The sequence below is a fragment of the Helianthus annuus genome, chromosome 9 (genome assembly GCF_002127325.2).
Source record: "Helianthus annuus cultivar XRQ/B chromosome 9, HanXRQr2.0-SUNRISE, whole genome shotgun sequence".
In the NCBI taxonomy this organism is placed as follows: Eukaryota; Viridiplantae; Streptophyta; class Magnoliopsida; order Asterales; family Asteraceae; genus Helianthus; species Helianthus annuus.
Genome location: NC_035441.2, coordinates 111,382,323 through 111,400,334, shown reverse-complemented (window position 1 = coordinate 111,400,334; position 18,012 = coordinate 111,382,323). Strand labels below are relative to the sequence as shown.

The 18,012-nt window shown below is 38.7% G+C and overlaps 1 protein-coding gene across 2 annotated transcripts; it reads left to right on the top strand.

Moving 5' to 3' along the window:
• Positions 1 to 4,931: 4,931 nt before the first annotated feature.
• LOC110878120 lies at positions 4,932 to 6,914 on the top strand. Of its 2 annotated transcripts, none has more exons than XM_022126380.2 (5): positions 4,932 to 5,069; positions 5,677 to 5,764; positions 5,835 to 6,245; positions 6,427 to 6,479; positions 6,560 to 6,914. In XM_022126380.2, exons 2-5 carry the CDS (start codon positions 5,707 to 5,709, stop codon positions 6,731 to 6,733), a joined length of 696 nt encoding a protein of 231 aa, XP_021982072.1. In that variant the 5' UTR covers positions 4,932 to 5,069; positions 5,677 to 5,706; the 3' UTR covers positions 6,734 to 6,914. The 2 variants fall into 2 exon arrangements, with proteins under 2 accessions (XP_021982072.1, XP_021982071.1); XM_022126379.2 differs by having other exon boundaries at positions 6,424 to 6,479.
• The last annotated feature ends 11,098 nt before the right edge of the window (positions 6,915 to 18,012 follow it).

Below are 18,012 nucleotides of genomic sequence, written 5' to 3'. Positions count from 1 at the left end.
ACAAGTTGTGAGGAATATTGGATTCATTCACAACCCTATTATAGCAAACTAAAAAACTTCGGAATGAAATTCACATATCAATTTCATTCAATTCTTGTTAGCAATAACACCCTTTAAGAGGACCCGGGGTGGTCCGTGTTCGGCCCCCCATCACGCGTGATGGCCTTTTGCTACACCGCCGCCGCCATAAACTTAACGCGTTATATTGTTAACGCGTAATGTGTATAACGCGTTGAAAACTCAAAAAATCGAACGTTGGATGACGACCGTTGGTTTCAACGGTAACTTTAATAAAAAAAAAAAAATTAATCCATTTTATCTATATACTAGGTTAGAACCCCGTGTATTACACGGGCTGAATAAATATAATCTTATATACTAAGTAATAAAAAAGTTACATCTTTAAAAGCCCGTACATTGCAAGATTGTATAACCACGTGTATTACATGACTTAAATACGAATAATGTAATCAACTAACACACACAATTATCAATATATGTTTTTAGAAAAAAAAAGAACTTTGATGTAACATTTTACTTTGTTTTTTATTTATTATTAAGTTAAATTAGATTCTTGTGTATTACATAAGTTATAACATTTTACTTTATTTATTTTTTATTAATAGGTTAGAAACTTGTGTGTTATACGTGGTTGAATCAATGTTATATTAAATAGTTATTAATAAGCAAAAAAATAAAAGACAGATTTAAGAAAAAAAATATTAAATATATAAGAGACAAGCAAAAAAAAAAAGAAATAAAATAATTATAGAGCAATAATCATTGAAATTATTATTAATAAATAACCCGTTATATTAATCAATATATTGATTGACAAAACGATCCATTTGTATTAATTATATAGATAGATTATTCAGATGTTTCTTAGCTAAAAGAACATACAAAAGTATGTAGAAATAATATATGTCATGTAAATAAGTGAGGTTGAGAGGGTTAAAAAAATTACATAGTTAGTCCAAATGTTACAAAATGAAAAGTTAATACCCTAGAAGGTGATTTTAAACTATTAGTACCTAAGTCTGTTATTTTGTGTAAACCACAGGGACTAACTATATAATTAACTCGTTAAAAAAAGTCGATGGAGAATACTGAAAATCACATGTATTAGTCCCTGTGGTTTGCACAAAGTATGTAATTAACTCTTTATATAATTTAAAGATAATTTTATGTGAAGTGAATAGATTATTTTTATATATCTTTGAATTTTAGTCTTATCATTTATTAATATCTATATAATGAATATTTTTAATTATAAAAATAAGTATTTATAATTAAGTAGGAGATAATTAAGGAGGAGATAATGGATATATTTAATTATAAAAAATATGTATTTATAATTAAGTAGGAGATAATTAAGGAGGGAAAAGAGGCGGGAAAACAAAAAAATAGATAGTTTCAATGAATGACACGTGTCCACTATTGATTTACTTTATTATATGTATAGATATATCCACATTTTAACCATTTTTTCATACACCAAACTATATCTTTTAAACCATTTTAAACTCACTTCACACATTTTTTATATCTTTCTCAAATGGAATTCCCTACCGATTCGACGTTTCCGATGTCTAGCGATTCCGAGTCGTCTTCCGACAACGACACACTAAAGTATTTTGTGTCGGTGTATAATGAGCTTGATGTCGGTGTATGTGAGGGGAGACATCAAAAGACCAACCATCATACTAGAAGCGGTGGCATAGAATGATTTATGGATTTGGCATTCTTACTTCGGTGTTCCAGGTTCAAACAACGACATCAATGTGTTGCACACGTCGCCGTTGTTCCAAAGCGTAACGGATGGTACCGCACCTTCCTCTCCTTTCTATGTTAACGGTCGACATTACAGACGAGGCTTTTATCTTGTGGATGGTATCTACCCGTCTTGGTCTGTTTTTGTGAAAGCTCCCTCATTTCCCATCGAGGCTAAAGAAAAGGCGTTCAAAAAATTGCAAGAATCGGCAAGAAAAGATGTTGAGAGGGCGTTTGGTGTTTTAAAGGGTAGATGGGGTATACTACACCGACCGGTTCGTTCGATGACCAAGAAAGCAATACATAGCATAGTGTATGCGTGTATCATATTGCACAATATGTTGATCAAACACGACGGACGTGCAATATCCCCGGATTGGGTACCGGATCCTCCTACACAAGTTCAAGTTCCACAAGATATCAATTTACAATTGCGTAACGAAGAAACTCACTTTCGGTTGAGATACGATTTAATCGAACTAGTAGGTTCTCTAGGTTTGGAGTTTCCGGATTCGGACGAGGAGTAGGTTTTTTTTTTTTTTTTTAAATTGTATGTTCCTAGTATGTTAAATTCGAGGAGTAGGTTTTTTTTTTTTTTTTTAAATTGTATGTTCCTAGTATGTTAAATTGAAATAGTATGTTTTAAAATTAATGAAATTTTTAATTTTAGTGTTTTATTGTTAATTTCTAATTTAAAAATAAAAGTTAAAAAAATTGGGAGGGAGTGATAGAATCCATCACTAGTGATTCCACCCCTAGTCCATTTCTATCACTAGTGATGGAAATATGGTTGATGACATGGCATTTGCTGATTGGATAGTGGGAGTGATGGAATCCATCACTAGTGATTCCACCCCTAGTCCCCTAACAATAGCACTTTACGTAATTGATATAAACTCTATGATGCCACATTGTTTTATAACTTATTTATATATTATTTTTCATTACATAGGGCATGTTTGGCTAAGCTTTTTGAAACAACTTATTGACTTATTAGCTTTTTGAAAAGTTATAAGCTCTAAAATGATGTTTGGCAATGAAGGTGTATGTGAGAAGAAAAAGCCAATAAGTCACTCCATACTGACTTTTCCAAAAAGCCAATAAGTCAATAAATTATTTTAAAAAGCTTAGCCAAACATGCCCATATTAGACTCTACCCTTTCCAAAAAAAAAAAAAAACATATTATATAACTGGTTTCATACTATACTTAAGCCTAAGTTGTATTATTTGTATACCAATGGATATTGAATTTAAATAATCTCGCATTTCAATAATTGGTTTTTGATTTGTACCACAACATTCTTAACTTTCAACTTATTTTCCTCTGGCACTCCAAAACTAACCCAGTTATAAGTGATATCAAATGTCATGTCACTAAACAAGTGCCACATCAAATTCCACACCATAAAAAATGCCACATCAACAAGTGCAACATCAAATGCCCCGCCACCAAATAAGTGTCACATCAAAAATGCCTCGTCAAATATACCACACCAGATGTCACGTCACTAAACAAGTGTCATATCAGTAAAAAAAAACTAACTAGGTTAGGGTTTAGTTACTTTGGGAGTACTAGAGAAAACTAAGTTGAAAGTTGGGAGTGGTGTGGTGTAAATCAAAAAATGTGTCGTCAGATACCACACCAGAAGTTACTTTGGATTGACTAGAATACCCCTACACAAACTCAGACGCATCCTTCTTTTTTATCAGTTATACTCATTTAATCTAAACCTTGATTAATCAATTGATGGTCAAAATTAATTCCTAGCCAAAATAAACTTTATAGGGGAAATCACGAAAATAGCCAAGTCAACGCCGTTTTTTCAATTTTGGCCAACTGAAACGGCTCCCCAAGCCTTTACACGAATTCCGACACGGCTCAAGACATAACTTAAGAACTTTCCTCATCAGCCACTCACCTTTTGCCACGTGTCCGACAAACTTCTAAAACGACTTGGGTCACCTTAGGTTACTGTGACGGCTTGAGTACTTGCCGGAAACGGCTTGAGTACTTGCCGGAAACGGCTTGAATAGGGTCTCGAACAGTACCTGTGACGGCTTGAGTACTTGCCGGAAACGGCTCGGCTTGAGCACCACCGTAAACCACCACCACCCTCCACCCACCACAACCACCACCCGGATTAGTATAGATGCGGCGGATTAGTATAGATACGGCGGAGTTTGTTGAGTTGCTGAACGACGATAAAGACTAGGAAAGTTTTGGCCGATGTGAGCGCGCGATTGACATCCGTGATGAAGATTGCTGCACCCAAAGATGAAGTTGAAGATGAACAAGAAGGTGGAGAAAGATACCGATATCAGAGAATGGATTAATTTGATTCTGGAACAGACCCCTCCCACTCCCTCTTCTTCAACCTTCTCCACCGTTCAACCTTCTCCACCGATCAATATTATCATTTAATGCACTAAAAAACAAAAAAAGTGGGAGAGCTCATTCATGTCAGTGATGATGATGGAGAGTACAAGTCCATTTAATGCCTTGACAGTTAACGTGTGCAGTGGATAAAGGAGTGAGGGAACATGATAGAGTCAGCAGTACACGTGTCAAAACCTGACTGGTCTTTGAAGAAAGTTCTTAACCTTTGTATTGAGCCGGGTTGGAATCCGTGAAACGGCATTTTGTGGGGTGTCAACTGGCTATTTTTGAAAAAACGGCGTTGACTTGGCTATTTTCGTGATTTCCCCAACTTTATATTATATCCGGATCCTATTTATTGAATCACTTTATGATAATTAACTAACGTAAACAGGCCAATGAGCTAGTGGTGGAGTGGTAAGGGAGAGACCTTGTGTTCCAAGTGACTCAAGTTCAATTCCTGCCCCTAGCATTTAGTTTCTGCGGCACCTGGTGATGATGGGAGACTAGGCGAGTAGGCGGCGATCGCTAGTTCGATCCTTGAACTGAGCGGGTTTTACCTCACCGCACTGTCGTGCCTTCGGGCGAGTGTTCACGGGCTTCGGCCCTAGGTGGGGGTTTTCCCCGGTTCGGAAGGCGAGTGTATCCCGATGTGGTGAATTTCGCCAGTAGCCCATTTGGAGGATTCGTTGGCCGTTCAAAAAAAAAAAAAAACTAACGTAAACAAGGGCAAAACTGTAAAAGTTAACCAATATGACCGTTGGGAGGGAGCGAGTCTTCTCTTTCCCCCTTTAAATACAACAAATCCGTTGAAGAATTTTATAAAATAAATCGTTCCAAACAAAGCATAAAGAAAATTGTACAGTTTATTCAAATCACAAACCACCAATCGATCCTTACAATCTCATCTGTTTCAAGGTATTCTTCTTCCTTCAATCCCTAATTTTATTTGCTCCCTTCTTTGTGTTATCGATTTGTTCGTTTAAAACCCCTTTTATTTTAATTTTTAGGGTTTTTTTCTTCGATTAATTATCGTTTATGGTGTATGATCTTGGTTTTGGTTAGTTTTACTTCGATTAATTTGAATTTTGAATTCAAGATGTACGATTGTTGATTTTAACTGAAACAAAACCCTAGTTTCGTTAGGGTTTTCAGATGCGTGAAAACCCTAAATGATTTACCTCGATGAAACTGAATACAGACATTTAGATTTGATTTAAATCTTTGCCCAAAATTAGTTAGTTAGGGTTTTTAATTAATTTATAATTGCATGTTTTAATTTGTACAAACTGAATCTTGATCTTGATATTTGTTACACTTATTCTCCCCTAAATGATTTAAGATTTTGCTGGTAGTATAAAACCCTAGTTCTTGAAAAAATCTTTTGATATATGAATTTGTTCTGTTATGAATATTCCTTTTTTTTTTTTTTTTTTTTTTTTTTGCTGATTTCACAATTTGGGAGACTATTTACTCATCAATATATGAATTTAGTTTCTTTTTTGGCTTTGTTTGAATTGTGCAGACTACAGTGAATCAAATCAGTTCCGAAAAAATGGCAATGCATGCTAGCCGTTTGACTCAAGACCAGAATCTCAATGTACACTTTGATGGTAGGTTACATCTTTATGCTTTTAACCATTGTTATATGATGGTATGTTAATTAACCATTGTTTCTTACAGGGGTCAAGATCAATGGGTCTATTGCTCAAAAGAACAAAGGGGGTCTTGGAGGAAGGAAAGCGTTAAACGACATATCGAACTCTGGGAAGCCATCGGCACTCCAGCCGTCGAAGAAACACAACACTAAGAACGTGATTCCGATAGGGGAAGATAGCATTGTGACCAAGAAGGCTCCTGTTAGTGGCCGAAAAGCACTTGGTGACCTTACTAATTCGGCTATACCGTCTTCTCAGAAAAACGGTTTGAAAAAAATGAGTCAAAGAAAGAAAGCAATAGCTTTTGTTGATGATGAAAAGTTTCCGTACTCTATTGCTGAAGAGGGTTTCATTCACAATCATGATGAATGTATCAAAGCACAAAAGAAATCAATGGGACTGAATGAGTTCTTAAGTACCATTGGGTTAGATGAAGGTATGCTAATGCATATACAATCCGGTAGTATATTTTTACTCGTTTAATCGCTTACTGCTGTTGTTTTTTAATGGTAGATGCTTGTTTTCAATCTGTGTCTTCGTATGAATGCATATACAATCTGTTTGTTGGTATATTTTTACTCGTTTAATCGCTTACCGTTGTTGTTTTTTAATTGCAGATGCTTGTTTTCAATCTGTGTCGGCATGCAACAATCCACCGAAAAAAGTAAAGGTGAGCTTTCTGATGTGATTTTACAATTCTACAAGCTCTCAATTTTTTTTTCAATTTGTGTTACTAAGAATGAATTGCAGGATGAAAGTGCTTTGATGATCTTTGAGATGGAGGAGATGCTCGAGCCGATATTTGAAGATCGCGTTCATGGTGGGATGATGTCCCCGATCTGTGGAAGCCCGGGTTCTCCAAAGCTGTCATACCTGAACGATTATGACGATTTTCCGAGTTTTGTGTTGACCGCGTCACCGTAAAGGTCAAAGTAGTGTGATTCTGTCGTTCCCTGTTTTTGCAAAATCTATGTCCTAGTAGTGGTTGTTCTTAAAGTTGAATGGATAGTCAAACTATTGACTGTTGTAGTTAAAAGATAAAGAACCTTGTTTTGTTGATGATGTTGGGTAGACTAATTCAGTCAAATCTTTAGTTTTTGCCAAACTTGGCTGTTTTGGTTTTGTGTTTCCTTTGTGTTCTTATGGATGTTTTTCACAATGGGACCTGTGGAACAACATAATCATCCTTAAATCTTTGTTAGGCTTGAACCCATTAAGTGTTTGTCTGTTTTCATGTACAAATTTCTTATCACATTACAGATAAACATATCTTTGTGTTAGGATTAAACTTTGTTTTGGAACTGCATTATGAAGGAAAAAAATTCTAGCAAGAAGGTAGAATAAAAACAACAGTAGACAGACCGATTAAGGCAGACCGATTTCCCCTAATTTTTTTATCCAGAACAATGTTTTTTTTTTTTTAAAAGCTCCTCCTTATTGAAGATACGTTTTGATATGTTATTGATTCTTTTTGTATAATGGGCACACCATATACGCCGTCAAAAGAATCAGTTGCAGCCAATATATCTTCTACTGTGTTGCAAGAAAAGCTGGGAATCTTACACCATCTACTCCCATAACATAATTCTTTTGCAAGAGACCATTAAGTGGTTTGTTGACTTGATTTCAGACCCACACGTCACTGAAGTCGTTTCATGGAGATTCAACGCTAGAATCAATAGATTCGTAATCCTCTTTGACAACAGAAGAAGAGTATTTGTCAAAACCCCAAACGCCATACTTGGCATTCTTCTTGATAACCTCAAGTGAGAAAACATAGACGGTTATCCTAGCACTTGTCTTGAATTGAAGCAATGCATTCTTCACAATTCCATATCACAGACACGGACGGAGTCACCAATTTTTCGTACTGTCACTTACCTTGCATAACTTCTAGTGCGAATCGAGCTGAGCATAATTATCGACCCCAAATTATATGGAATCCCCGTTTCCCACCACCCCATGTATTAGCTCAGATAGTAGCTCTTCTATGTCACGGGCCATGGGCGACTCTAAACTTGTTTATGTTTTTCCCTTTAACTCCACAGCCATTTTGTTAAGGGTTTAAATGTTGAACCCATCTTTCAAAACTCATATAACAATAGTGACATTTGAATTAATACCTTGTGTTGATCATATATAAGTATGAAACTTGGTTCTAAGCCTACATGCATTCCAACCTTATTGTCAAACTTTGCAACATAAATAATTCATATCAATTGCTTCCACTTGTCATACCATTCATTCCCACTTTTACAGATATTCAAGAATTAGCCCTGGAAATCTCAAATCCATATCCGTGAATAGTGTTCTTTCAAACCACCATGTGTTTCAACATCGTCGTATATATTTCCATATCACATTGACTTTCGTTGACGTCAACATGTAGCCACACTACGTATCAGCTTGTATTTTCTTTTAATGAAAATTCTTACAATAAGTTCTCTAAGCAACAATCCATCTGGGTGTCACTAGGGAACACAAGATGCAGTCGCTGCCAAAATTGTGATTATCATCATTAAGGATTTTTTTATATGAAAAGATTTGTCCTACATCTAAGATTTCAATACTCAAAATGGACAATCATAACCTACAAACTTGGAACCTTCTTGTTTACCTTTTTTTTGTAACTAAGCGAATTTCCAATTACCACTTTGTAGCGACACATAGCAAACTTCTGTGGAGCGTTGATGTTTATACTTTTCCCTAAGAGCCGGTCTCATATCTTTGAGTCCGTGTTTTGATCATGAATTGGATACATCTACCTTTTATCTATAGCCTTCAATGTCTAATTCTATAATTCATGATCATCACCCATTCACCCAATGTCAGTCAACACCATCATTAACAAATGACTTTGCCAATATCATTCAAAAGAGAATAATAAACTTTCCTATAATAAGATCATCCGTCCTCCTCAAGGTCTCTTTACAAAGAATACGATAGATCCTCACTCGGATATGAATCCGTCAACATGTATACCAAAACCTATGATTTACCAACAATTAATAGTACTATACTTATTTGTAGAATTCACTACCATCCAGTTAAATATTAAAATGTTTTGTAAAAGAATGTTAAATAAATATACAACTACTCAACATTGATTTGCTGCTTTATAAGTCACATAAGCAAGCCCATCCATCTATTACTTGGGCTCTTTTCATAGAATAATTTGGTGTAGCCCCGGCCCAAGCTCTTTTCTATTTATTTTTGTGCTGCCCACTCACTGGTGGTCTGGTGCTACACTTTCTGTCAGCCCAAGTCAATTTGAGCCTTTCAAATGAATTAGAAATCCAAGTAAAAAATTAATTCTAGATTCTTTGATGAACTACTTACAACACAGCCTTAAAATTTATTATATAAACTTAAAACCCATCGTGTAAATCAATGATCATTCATTGCTTACTTTATATCATGTTTCATGTAGAAAATGTATTTATTCAACACTTTTTGACTGATATTTTATAAAAAACTTTGAAAGGTATTTTTTATAAAACATTTGTTTCTCTCACACACACATATATCCCTATTTAAATTAATTGTAACTTCCACCCGTAGGCACCTTTTTAGCGGTGAAAGAAGATAAATAAACCAAACACCAACACTTGCAACGGCAGCGACAACGACCTTTACCCCCGTTGTATCGGTGACAATGACCAATAACCATGTTGTGTCGCCTACAACAAGTCTTGCTTTCATCCATCGTCATATATGTCATGGTAAGAATGTTATTTTATATTGAGTTAATTACTGTCTTCGTCCATGTGGTTTGTCAAAAATCACTATTTCAGTCTATTAGTTTAAAAATTGCGATTTCAGTCCCTGTGGTTTCACTTTCGTAACCATTTCAGTCCCTGTGGTTTCACTTTCGTAACAATTTCAATCCATTTATTCTGTTAGTACAGGGACTGAAATGGTTACGAGGTGGACTGAAATGGTTACGAAAGTGAAACCACAGGGACTGAAATCGCAAATTTTAAACTAATGGACTGAAATAGTGATTTTTGACAAACCACACAGTAATTAATTCTTTTATAGAAATAACAATACTTTCTAAATAATAATGATTGTAGTTACTTGGCATATATGTTTAGTCACAAAAGCGATTAAAATGTTTTACAAAGTAAAGGCTACACACTTTATGTTGTTTTATGTAAAAATAAATGGTAAAAGTTAGGCATAAGGGTGAACGGAGTGGGCGGTAAACGCCAGCGCTAAAGGTGTTTACCGAGCGGTAACACCACCGCCAATGGTGTTTACCGCTCGGTGATAGGAGGACATCGGTGAAGGTTTACCGAAGCGGGGAAGGTGAAGGGGGACCGATGACTGGATGGTTTCATTTATATGTTTTTTTTAAATAATAGTTTACCTAATCCAAGATAGGTAAACCATCGCCAACGTTTTTGAGCAATAGGTAAACAAAATAGGTAAAATGACGTGACACTGTTTGATTGGGTGATTTGAGAGTTTACCTATTCCAAATGTTTAGCCACTCACTTCACCCTAAGAGTTTCACTAATTCTTTTAATAGTCAAATTCATGAGACTGAATTGTCATCATTCAAACCTAAAAATCATTGTTAAGGATATGGTCTTTATTATTGAAAAGTCTAATAAAAATACTTTAATATGAACCATGTAATGAGGTTGCTTGGATAAGGTCATTATCTCCATTTTTTGTTGTTGATACTTAAATTGAGTTGGTCAAAGATGTTTTAGTCAGTGACTGGATAGTAATTGAGTGGATAGCAATTGAGTATTTGAGTCTATACACAATTATATATCTGATGACCGAGTATCAAAATCGTACTGCTACCATATTGAACTGAATTGGTATTGATCGAACAACATCATTATCAGTACCAATGTTCTTATTATTTCCGATGTTTAATAATTTATCATGTATCATTTAATTTGATTTTTCTCTAACAGTTTGTCTTAGGTAACATGTTTAGGTTGTGTTTTTTTACACATTTTCAATTTTGGTACGATGCTCGTATCATTTTTTTTTTGTTAATGTTCAAATGGAGTTGTACATTAAAATATGTCTTTTTATTAAAAATAAAGTTGTATTCAAAATAAAGTATATTTAGGTTTTAGGGTAAAGATCCTATACAAATAGTAACCAACTGGGATAGCCCAGTTGGCCAGTCCCACCCTTTCTCTTCCAAGAGACCCGGGTTCGACTCCAGTGATGGTCACAAGCCACACACCTCTTCCCAGAGGAAACGGAATCAACTCAGGGCCAAGAGTATTCACCGCCAGGCAGTATTGGGACGGTACTAGCTTGTGGAGTGGGATCACTCCAACGGCTGGGAGGTCCGTGCAATAACCCCCCCCCCTATACAAATAGTCTTATCATACAAAACAAACGAAAGACATGAAAAGGTAAAAAAAACGCGATGACATTTTCATAATTATTTTACCTGTAATTACCTTACATGATCAAAATTATCCTACAAGATCAAAATTACCCTACAAGATCATTTGCATACTAATTACGATGCTCTACAAAATTACCCTACAAAATCAAAATTACCCTACAAGATCATTTGTAGAGTAATTATGATACTCTACAAAATTACCCAAAATGTCATTTTACGAAATTACCCTACAAGATCAAATTTACCCTACAAGATCATTTGTAGGGTACTTTTGATAATTACTCTACGAGTAAATAATTACGAAAATGTCACCGCGTTTTTTTTTTACATTCGTTTTGTTCGATAAGGCTATTTGTATTTGATATTTTGCCTTAGGTATTATAAACTATATTGATATCGTACTGAAGTACTAAACCAAACTTTTTTTATAATTTTTTATCGATTTAAAATACGTGTTACTTACACTTAATCTTTCTGATACGTTACAAGTGGTGCACTTGACCTAATACGTGTTACAAGTGCTGCACTTAACCTTTCTGGTACGTTACAAGTGGTGCACTTGCACTTGAGCTTTTGGGACAATAGTGAAAAGTTGATGCTTTAATAAATTTGTCTCATCAAAAATTAGGTACGAAGCCAATAAGGTATCAGTGGAGTGGTCGGGGGAAAATTGGTATTTCTTGTGACCATATTTGATTCTTACTCTCCTTATCATTTTTTGCAGCATTCAGGTAATGAGTGAATGCAGGTGGTGCCGGTTCGACTTGGATGAGAGACGAGGTTTTACCGATTATTTCACTGTCGTGCCTTCGAGTGGGTGGAGGTCAGGTTTCCGCGCATATGGGGAGAGCCAAGGGGCTGGCGACGGTCAAGGTAGTCGACCTTGATCATAGCGTCTGGTGTAATGGTGGTTGCCACGTCGTTCCTTTGTGTTTTAAAAAAATAGGTATGAACTATGAACGCAAGTGGTACGGTACAAGTGTAGAAAGCTAGAAGGTTTTAGTGCATTAAATATTGACAGCAGGAAGCCAGCTGGAATCATGATATGGAAGGTGCGTATGAAAGAGGGAAGAATGATAACATAGAAAATGGAGGCAAGGCATCTTTGACTTTTCCATTCACCAAAAACGCGTCTTTGACTTTTTTTTTCATTTTTTTAATATTTATTATTTTTTCATTCTTTTCGAATTTTTTTTTTAAAGGAAAACTTTATTAAGAAACAAACAACCGCTCGAAGCCGAGCGGCCACCCCGAAACTACATATTTACATAACTACACCAATCCTTCCAAGACAATCTACTACCTTTCGATCTATTACAATACCAAACATAACCCAAGGATCTAATATCACTAAAAACCTCGTCGATGACACAGGGCTTCCCTTCAAAAATCAACTCATTCCTAGCTTTCCAAATTCTCCAACAAACTAGAATGGCGATGCCATGGAACACCTCCTTTTTTTTACCTTCCAAGCCGACCCAGTTATGAATCTCCAAAACATCGCGGAACGAAAAGACGAACAAGCTAGATGTTTTGCACCAAGTTTGGATTTTCTGCCAGATAACCGTCGCCACCCCACACGAAGTGAACAAGTGATCCACCGTTTCGACGCCCGTGTTACAAAGCGGACACGCGCTATCCTCGACAAAAATATTTCTCCTGATGAGAGCCTCCCTGGTCGGGATCCTATCCTGCTCAGCCCTCCAAGCAAAAAGATTGCACTTCTTCGGAATCCAACTGCACCACTCCCATACAAACCGAGAACTGAAATCTTTATTAAGATCGAGCAAATGTTTTACCGCTTTCACCGAGAACCCCTCCACTCCGGAACCTAGCCACGTCCATCTATCCTTATGATCCGATAAGAAGGTAGAACGCAACAAACAACATAATCTACTCCATTCAGCAAGCTCAACATCCGCATTAGGCTCGGTCCTCCACATCCACTTTCCGCTCGAATTAGACACCAGTCTCACAATCCGATCCTTCACTTTACATTTCTTTCTCTTCTCTAGACGAAACAAGTTTGGAAACTCTTCTTTCAATGGTCTCTGTGCCAACCACGGGTCCAACCAAAAAAATAAATCCTGCCCGTTCCCAACCTCTCCTCTCATCAAACTTTTAAGGAATATGTTATCCGCAAACCGGCCAGAGCAAACCTTGTGAATGTTACGCCAAACCCCATTGAGGGACAACCGGAGCGGTAAAAAGTCCCAGCACAACTTATGGTTATGAATTGCATTAATCACCTTAACCCAAAAGCTAGTGGTCTCAGTCTTAAACCTCCAACCCCACTTGACAAGAAGAGCAATATTGATCTCAAACAGACTTCGCAGACCCAAACCCCCGGCCCTAACCGGCGAAGCCACCCGCTCCTAAGCGACCCAATGAAGATTATTCCTTTCGTTAGATCCACCCCAAAGAAACCTTCTAATAAGTTTTTCAAGGTCTTTTATAACCCGCACTGGAGCCTTATAAAGAGAGAAAAAATAACTCGGGAGACTTTCCAACACCGATTTGATGAGAGTCACTCTACCAGCCATAGAAAGACCCGACGCTTTCCATAAAGACAACCGAGATTCAAAGATCTCGAAAACCGGCCTCCAATTACATATACTGTTCATGTTAGCTCCAACCGTTATCCCTAAGTATTTGAACGGAAACCCATCCGACTTACAACCCAAAGAATCCGCCACCCGATCCACCTCGCTGCGCTCCACCCCAATACCATAAATGTTCGACTTCTTGATGTTCATCCTTAAGCCCGAGCAAATGTAAAAACATCTCAGAATCCGTATCACCGCTTTCACGTTATCACTTGACCATTCCCCCATAATGATAGCATCATCAGCGAAAAAAAGGTGGGAAACACACGGCCCACCATTAGGAAGAGAGATCCCCTTTAGAATACCTTTCTCCACCGCTTTGTTGATGAGGAACGACAACGCTTCCATAACAATAAGGAATAGAAACGGGGATAACGGGTCCCCTTGCCGCATCCCTTTGAGGCAAGGGAAATCGAAGGTAGGCGACCCATTAACGAGGACCGAAGCTCTGGCCGAAGACAGAATTCCTCTGATCCAAGCACACCACCGGGGCGGAAAACCCATCTTAACCAAGACGTCAATAACAAAATTCCAGTTGACGAAATCGTAGGCCTTTTCGAAGTCGATTTTTTTAGGACAAATGCAGCCTTGCTACTTTTCTTCAGCCAAGTATGCACCTCATTAACCACTAGAGGCCCATCAAGGATAAACTTGCCTCTCAAGAAGGCGGATTGTGAATCTGAAACAACATTCCCGAGAACAGCTTTCAACCTGTTGGCCAAAGTCTTAGAGATAACCTTGTTGATAGCACCAACCAGGCTAATCGGCCGATAATCACCCAACCCGGCTGGATCTTTAACTTTAGGAATAAGCGCTATAAAAGAGGCCGCACACCCGCGAGAAATACTACCCGAATGAAAAAATTCCTCCATAATCTTCTCAAAATCCGACTCAAAAAGATGCCAAAAGCACTTAAAGAACCTGAAGTTGAAACCGTCTGGGCCCGGGGCCCTGTCAGAACCACACTCGAAAGCTGCCTTCTTAATCTCAGCCCGACTAAACCTTTCACTTAAAAATACCCCATCACTATCCGCAAGCGTCTTATACCTTCCAATTCGAGCTTAGGTCTCTCCGCCACAGCCTCTTTAAATTTCTCCCTAAAGAACTTAAAGACATGCTTCTTGACCCGCGTGGGCTTATCGCACCAAACGCCATCAATAACCAACCCAAAAATCCCATTTTTAGCCTTCCTATAATTAACCACCGAGTGGAAGTATTTGGAGTTCTCGTCCCCGTCCTTTATCCACTTATCACGAGACCGCTGCCTCAAATCCTTAGATATATTATCTTCGAATTCAAAGATGACTCTCTTAGATTCCGCCAAAACCCACTCTTCCTCATCATCCAAATCCCTTTCCTCCATTATCTTTTCCAACGCGACCAATTCAGCCCTAGCCGAGGTGACCTCACCTTCCTCCTTATCCTTCATCTCATCTCTCCATTCCAAAATACGGCTTTTAATGAATCTCAGCTTATTACTCAAGCAAATATCCGGCGGCCCTACCCCAAAAAACTCTAAAGCCGCACGAGAAACCGTCTCTTCGAACCCAGGCCTACCCAGCCATGAGTTGAAACACCGGAAAGGCTTCGGACCGAAGTTAGAAGACTTCGTGGATAACAACAAAGGGCTATGGTCCGAATACAAATTAGGGAGAGCCCGAAGACAAGCGGTGGGCCACTTGGAGAAAAAATCAGAACTTACCAGAATCCTATCAATCTTGCTCATCTTCCTCCCGTTATCCACCCATCTCGTAAACTGTTTATCATGCATCTTGTACTCTAGAAGACTCGAATTGAAAATGAAGGCATTAAAATTACTCGCGCACCGGGGTTTAAATAAGGTATTTTGGCGTTCCTCCGGATATCTGACCGCATTGAAATCCCCAATTAAAACCAAAAAACCCGTAACCCCCGAAACCAACCCCTCCAGATGATCCCACAACTCTTTTTTTGCATAAATTCCCTGCGGCGCATAAACGTTAATGATACAAATCGGGGACCCGCAACCCTTCAAGCAACCTCTAATCAGCAGAAAATTCCTATTTTTAATACAGTCCGAAACCAACAAAACAGCCGGATCCCAGATACAAAGTAACCCCCCTGACTGGCCCGTCGAGCCAACAAATTCCAAATTAAACCTTCTGCCCCCCCCCCATATTTTTTCCAGCGAAGAATCAACCATAGTCGTCACCTTAGTCTCTTGAATAGCAAAAAAATGAACGTCGAATTTTGACCGAATATTTTTCAACCATCTCGCCTTGTTGTCACCCCCCAAACCCCTAACATTTAAGGACAAAAAATTCATGATAAACACCCATTAATACCTTCACCTTCGATCGAGTCTTGAACCAACTTTTCTGCGTTCCGAAGATCAACTCCTAACATAGCCCCCAATTTGATGGTAGCTGCAACTTCATCGATTAGCCTCACACCCGACGCCAACTCTTCGTTCCGATTAACCGTCGCCTACTCCGGTGGACCCTCGAATACCTGTTGGTCCTCCGACGATGTATTCCTTCGGTTCAAAACAATAGACGCCTCGATAACCACGTTCTCATTATCGCCGGTTCCTTGGTCTTCCATTGCCGAAACATTTTGGAATGAATAAGGACCATTCTGCATAAGATCGTCCATACCATAAAGGCCCTCTTTCTCTACTTGGGCTCTGACTCTTTTTTTGGGCCTAGACTCCAAAGGGGAGCCCACAGAACTCGATCCAGTTGCTTTCCCTTTTCTTCTTTTAAACGTTTTGGGCCCAGCTTGTTTAGGAGATTTTTGACTTTTAAAAAGAGTCTCTCCACCTCCCTCACATCCGACAAAATGAGAGGCCGAATCTTCCGCCGCCAAAGAATGAAAAGCAGAACCACCTTTGACAGAAAAGTTATTACTAGTATTTTCCCCCAAGACTTTGGAAACTGAAACGTCGTCTCCTTCGTCAACCGACTTTTCTGCTTCCTTCCCGGAGCTCACCGTCACCGGAGCTTCTTTTGCCGTCGGAGAGGACTCCGATCCAAAGGAGCTGATACAGTCCGGCACCCATTCGTTTTCTTCTTCCGAGACCCAAATCCTGAAAATCTTATCTTTCCATCTTAAGCTCACAAATTCCTTAATTCTCTGATCATTACCTGCCAAAACTCCCATACATATAACAGAAAGGTCCGACTCGTCCCCTACGTCCTTCGGCACGAACAACGTTTTACCATATAAGTTCCCGATCTTCCTCAAAACCTCCGAATCCATAATATGGATCAGTACACCTTGAACCCTTATCCATGCTAACCTTTCCACTGCTAAAACTTGACCCTCCCACATGTCAAGTTTAGAAAACCACGGACCCCAAAGATCCTTATTCCTCAAGAAAGTCTCAGCTTCCTCCGAGCACCCAAAGGAAATAAACAACGACAACCCACCCAGGTAATGTATCTTTACGTACCTCACTTTCCCAATACTGAGCAGGCGATCAAAGTAAATGAGTGTGTCCAAATCTACCGTACGGCCAACCACAGCCCTACGATGCAGATCATCGAAGGCAACCACTTTATCAGAAACTTCCACCACCTTCTCAACCTTACCATTGCAGTCACTCTTCTCCGACCCAGAAGACCCCACTCCGGCTGACACAGGTTTGACGACGTTACTATAGGATCTTCCGTCCCTGTTAGCTGCGAACTTGATATCTCCTTGCTGCTTATTAATCCCTCCTTGACCTCCTGACACCCTGGACCTCTCATGCTCCCTTCCGACGCCACTGTTTTCTAACGCAAACCGGGCTATGTTCACCTTCAGCTTAAACCCTCCCATGTTGGCACCATTTAACGACAGCTCCAACTCTTTCCAATCACGGACAGACTTGAAGGAAACAAACCCGAACCTATTACCGTGCTTATCTCTCTTCTTCGCCACATAGCTCTTTGAGACCTCCCCAAATCTATGCATAAAACTTGACAGCTCCCAAGGGGTACACCCCTCCGGAAGGTTCGAAACGAAGAACTTCGACACCGCAAATCCCTCCATTTTATCACTCCTTGAACCAGGTCTTGTTATGTTCTTCACATATGTTATCTCCCTAGCCCCTCAGACAAACAAACGAATCAGTCGCACCCCGACCCTAAAGGTGTTAATGGGATTCGAATCGATCTAGCTAAACTATACTCAGATAGCCGCGATCAATATCAGACCCACTAAGCCCCGAAGAGATCCAGGTACCACTG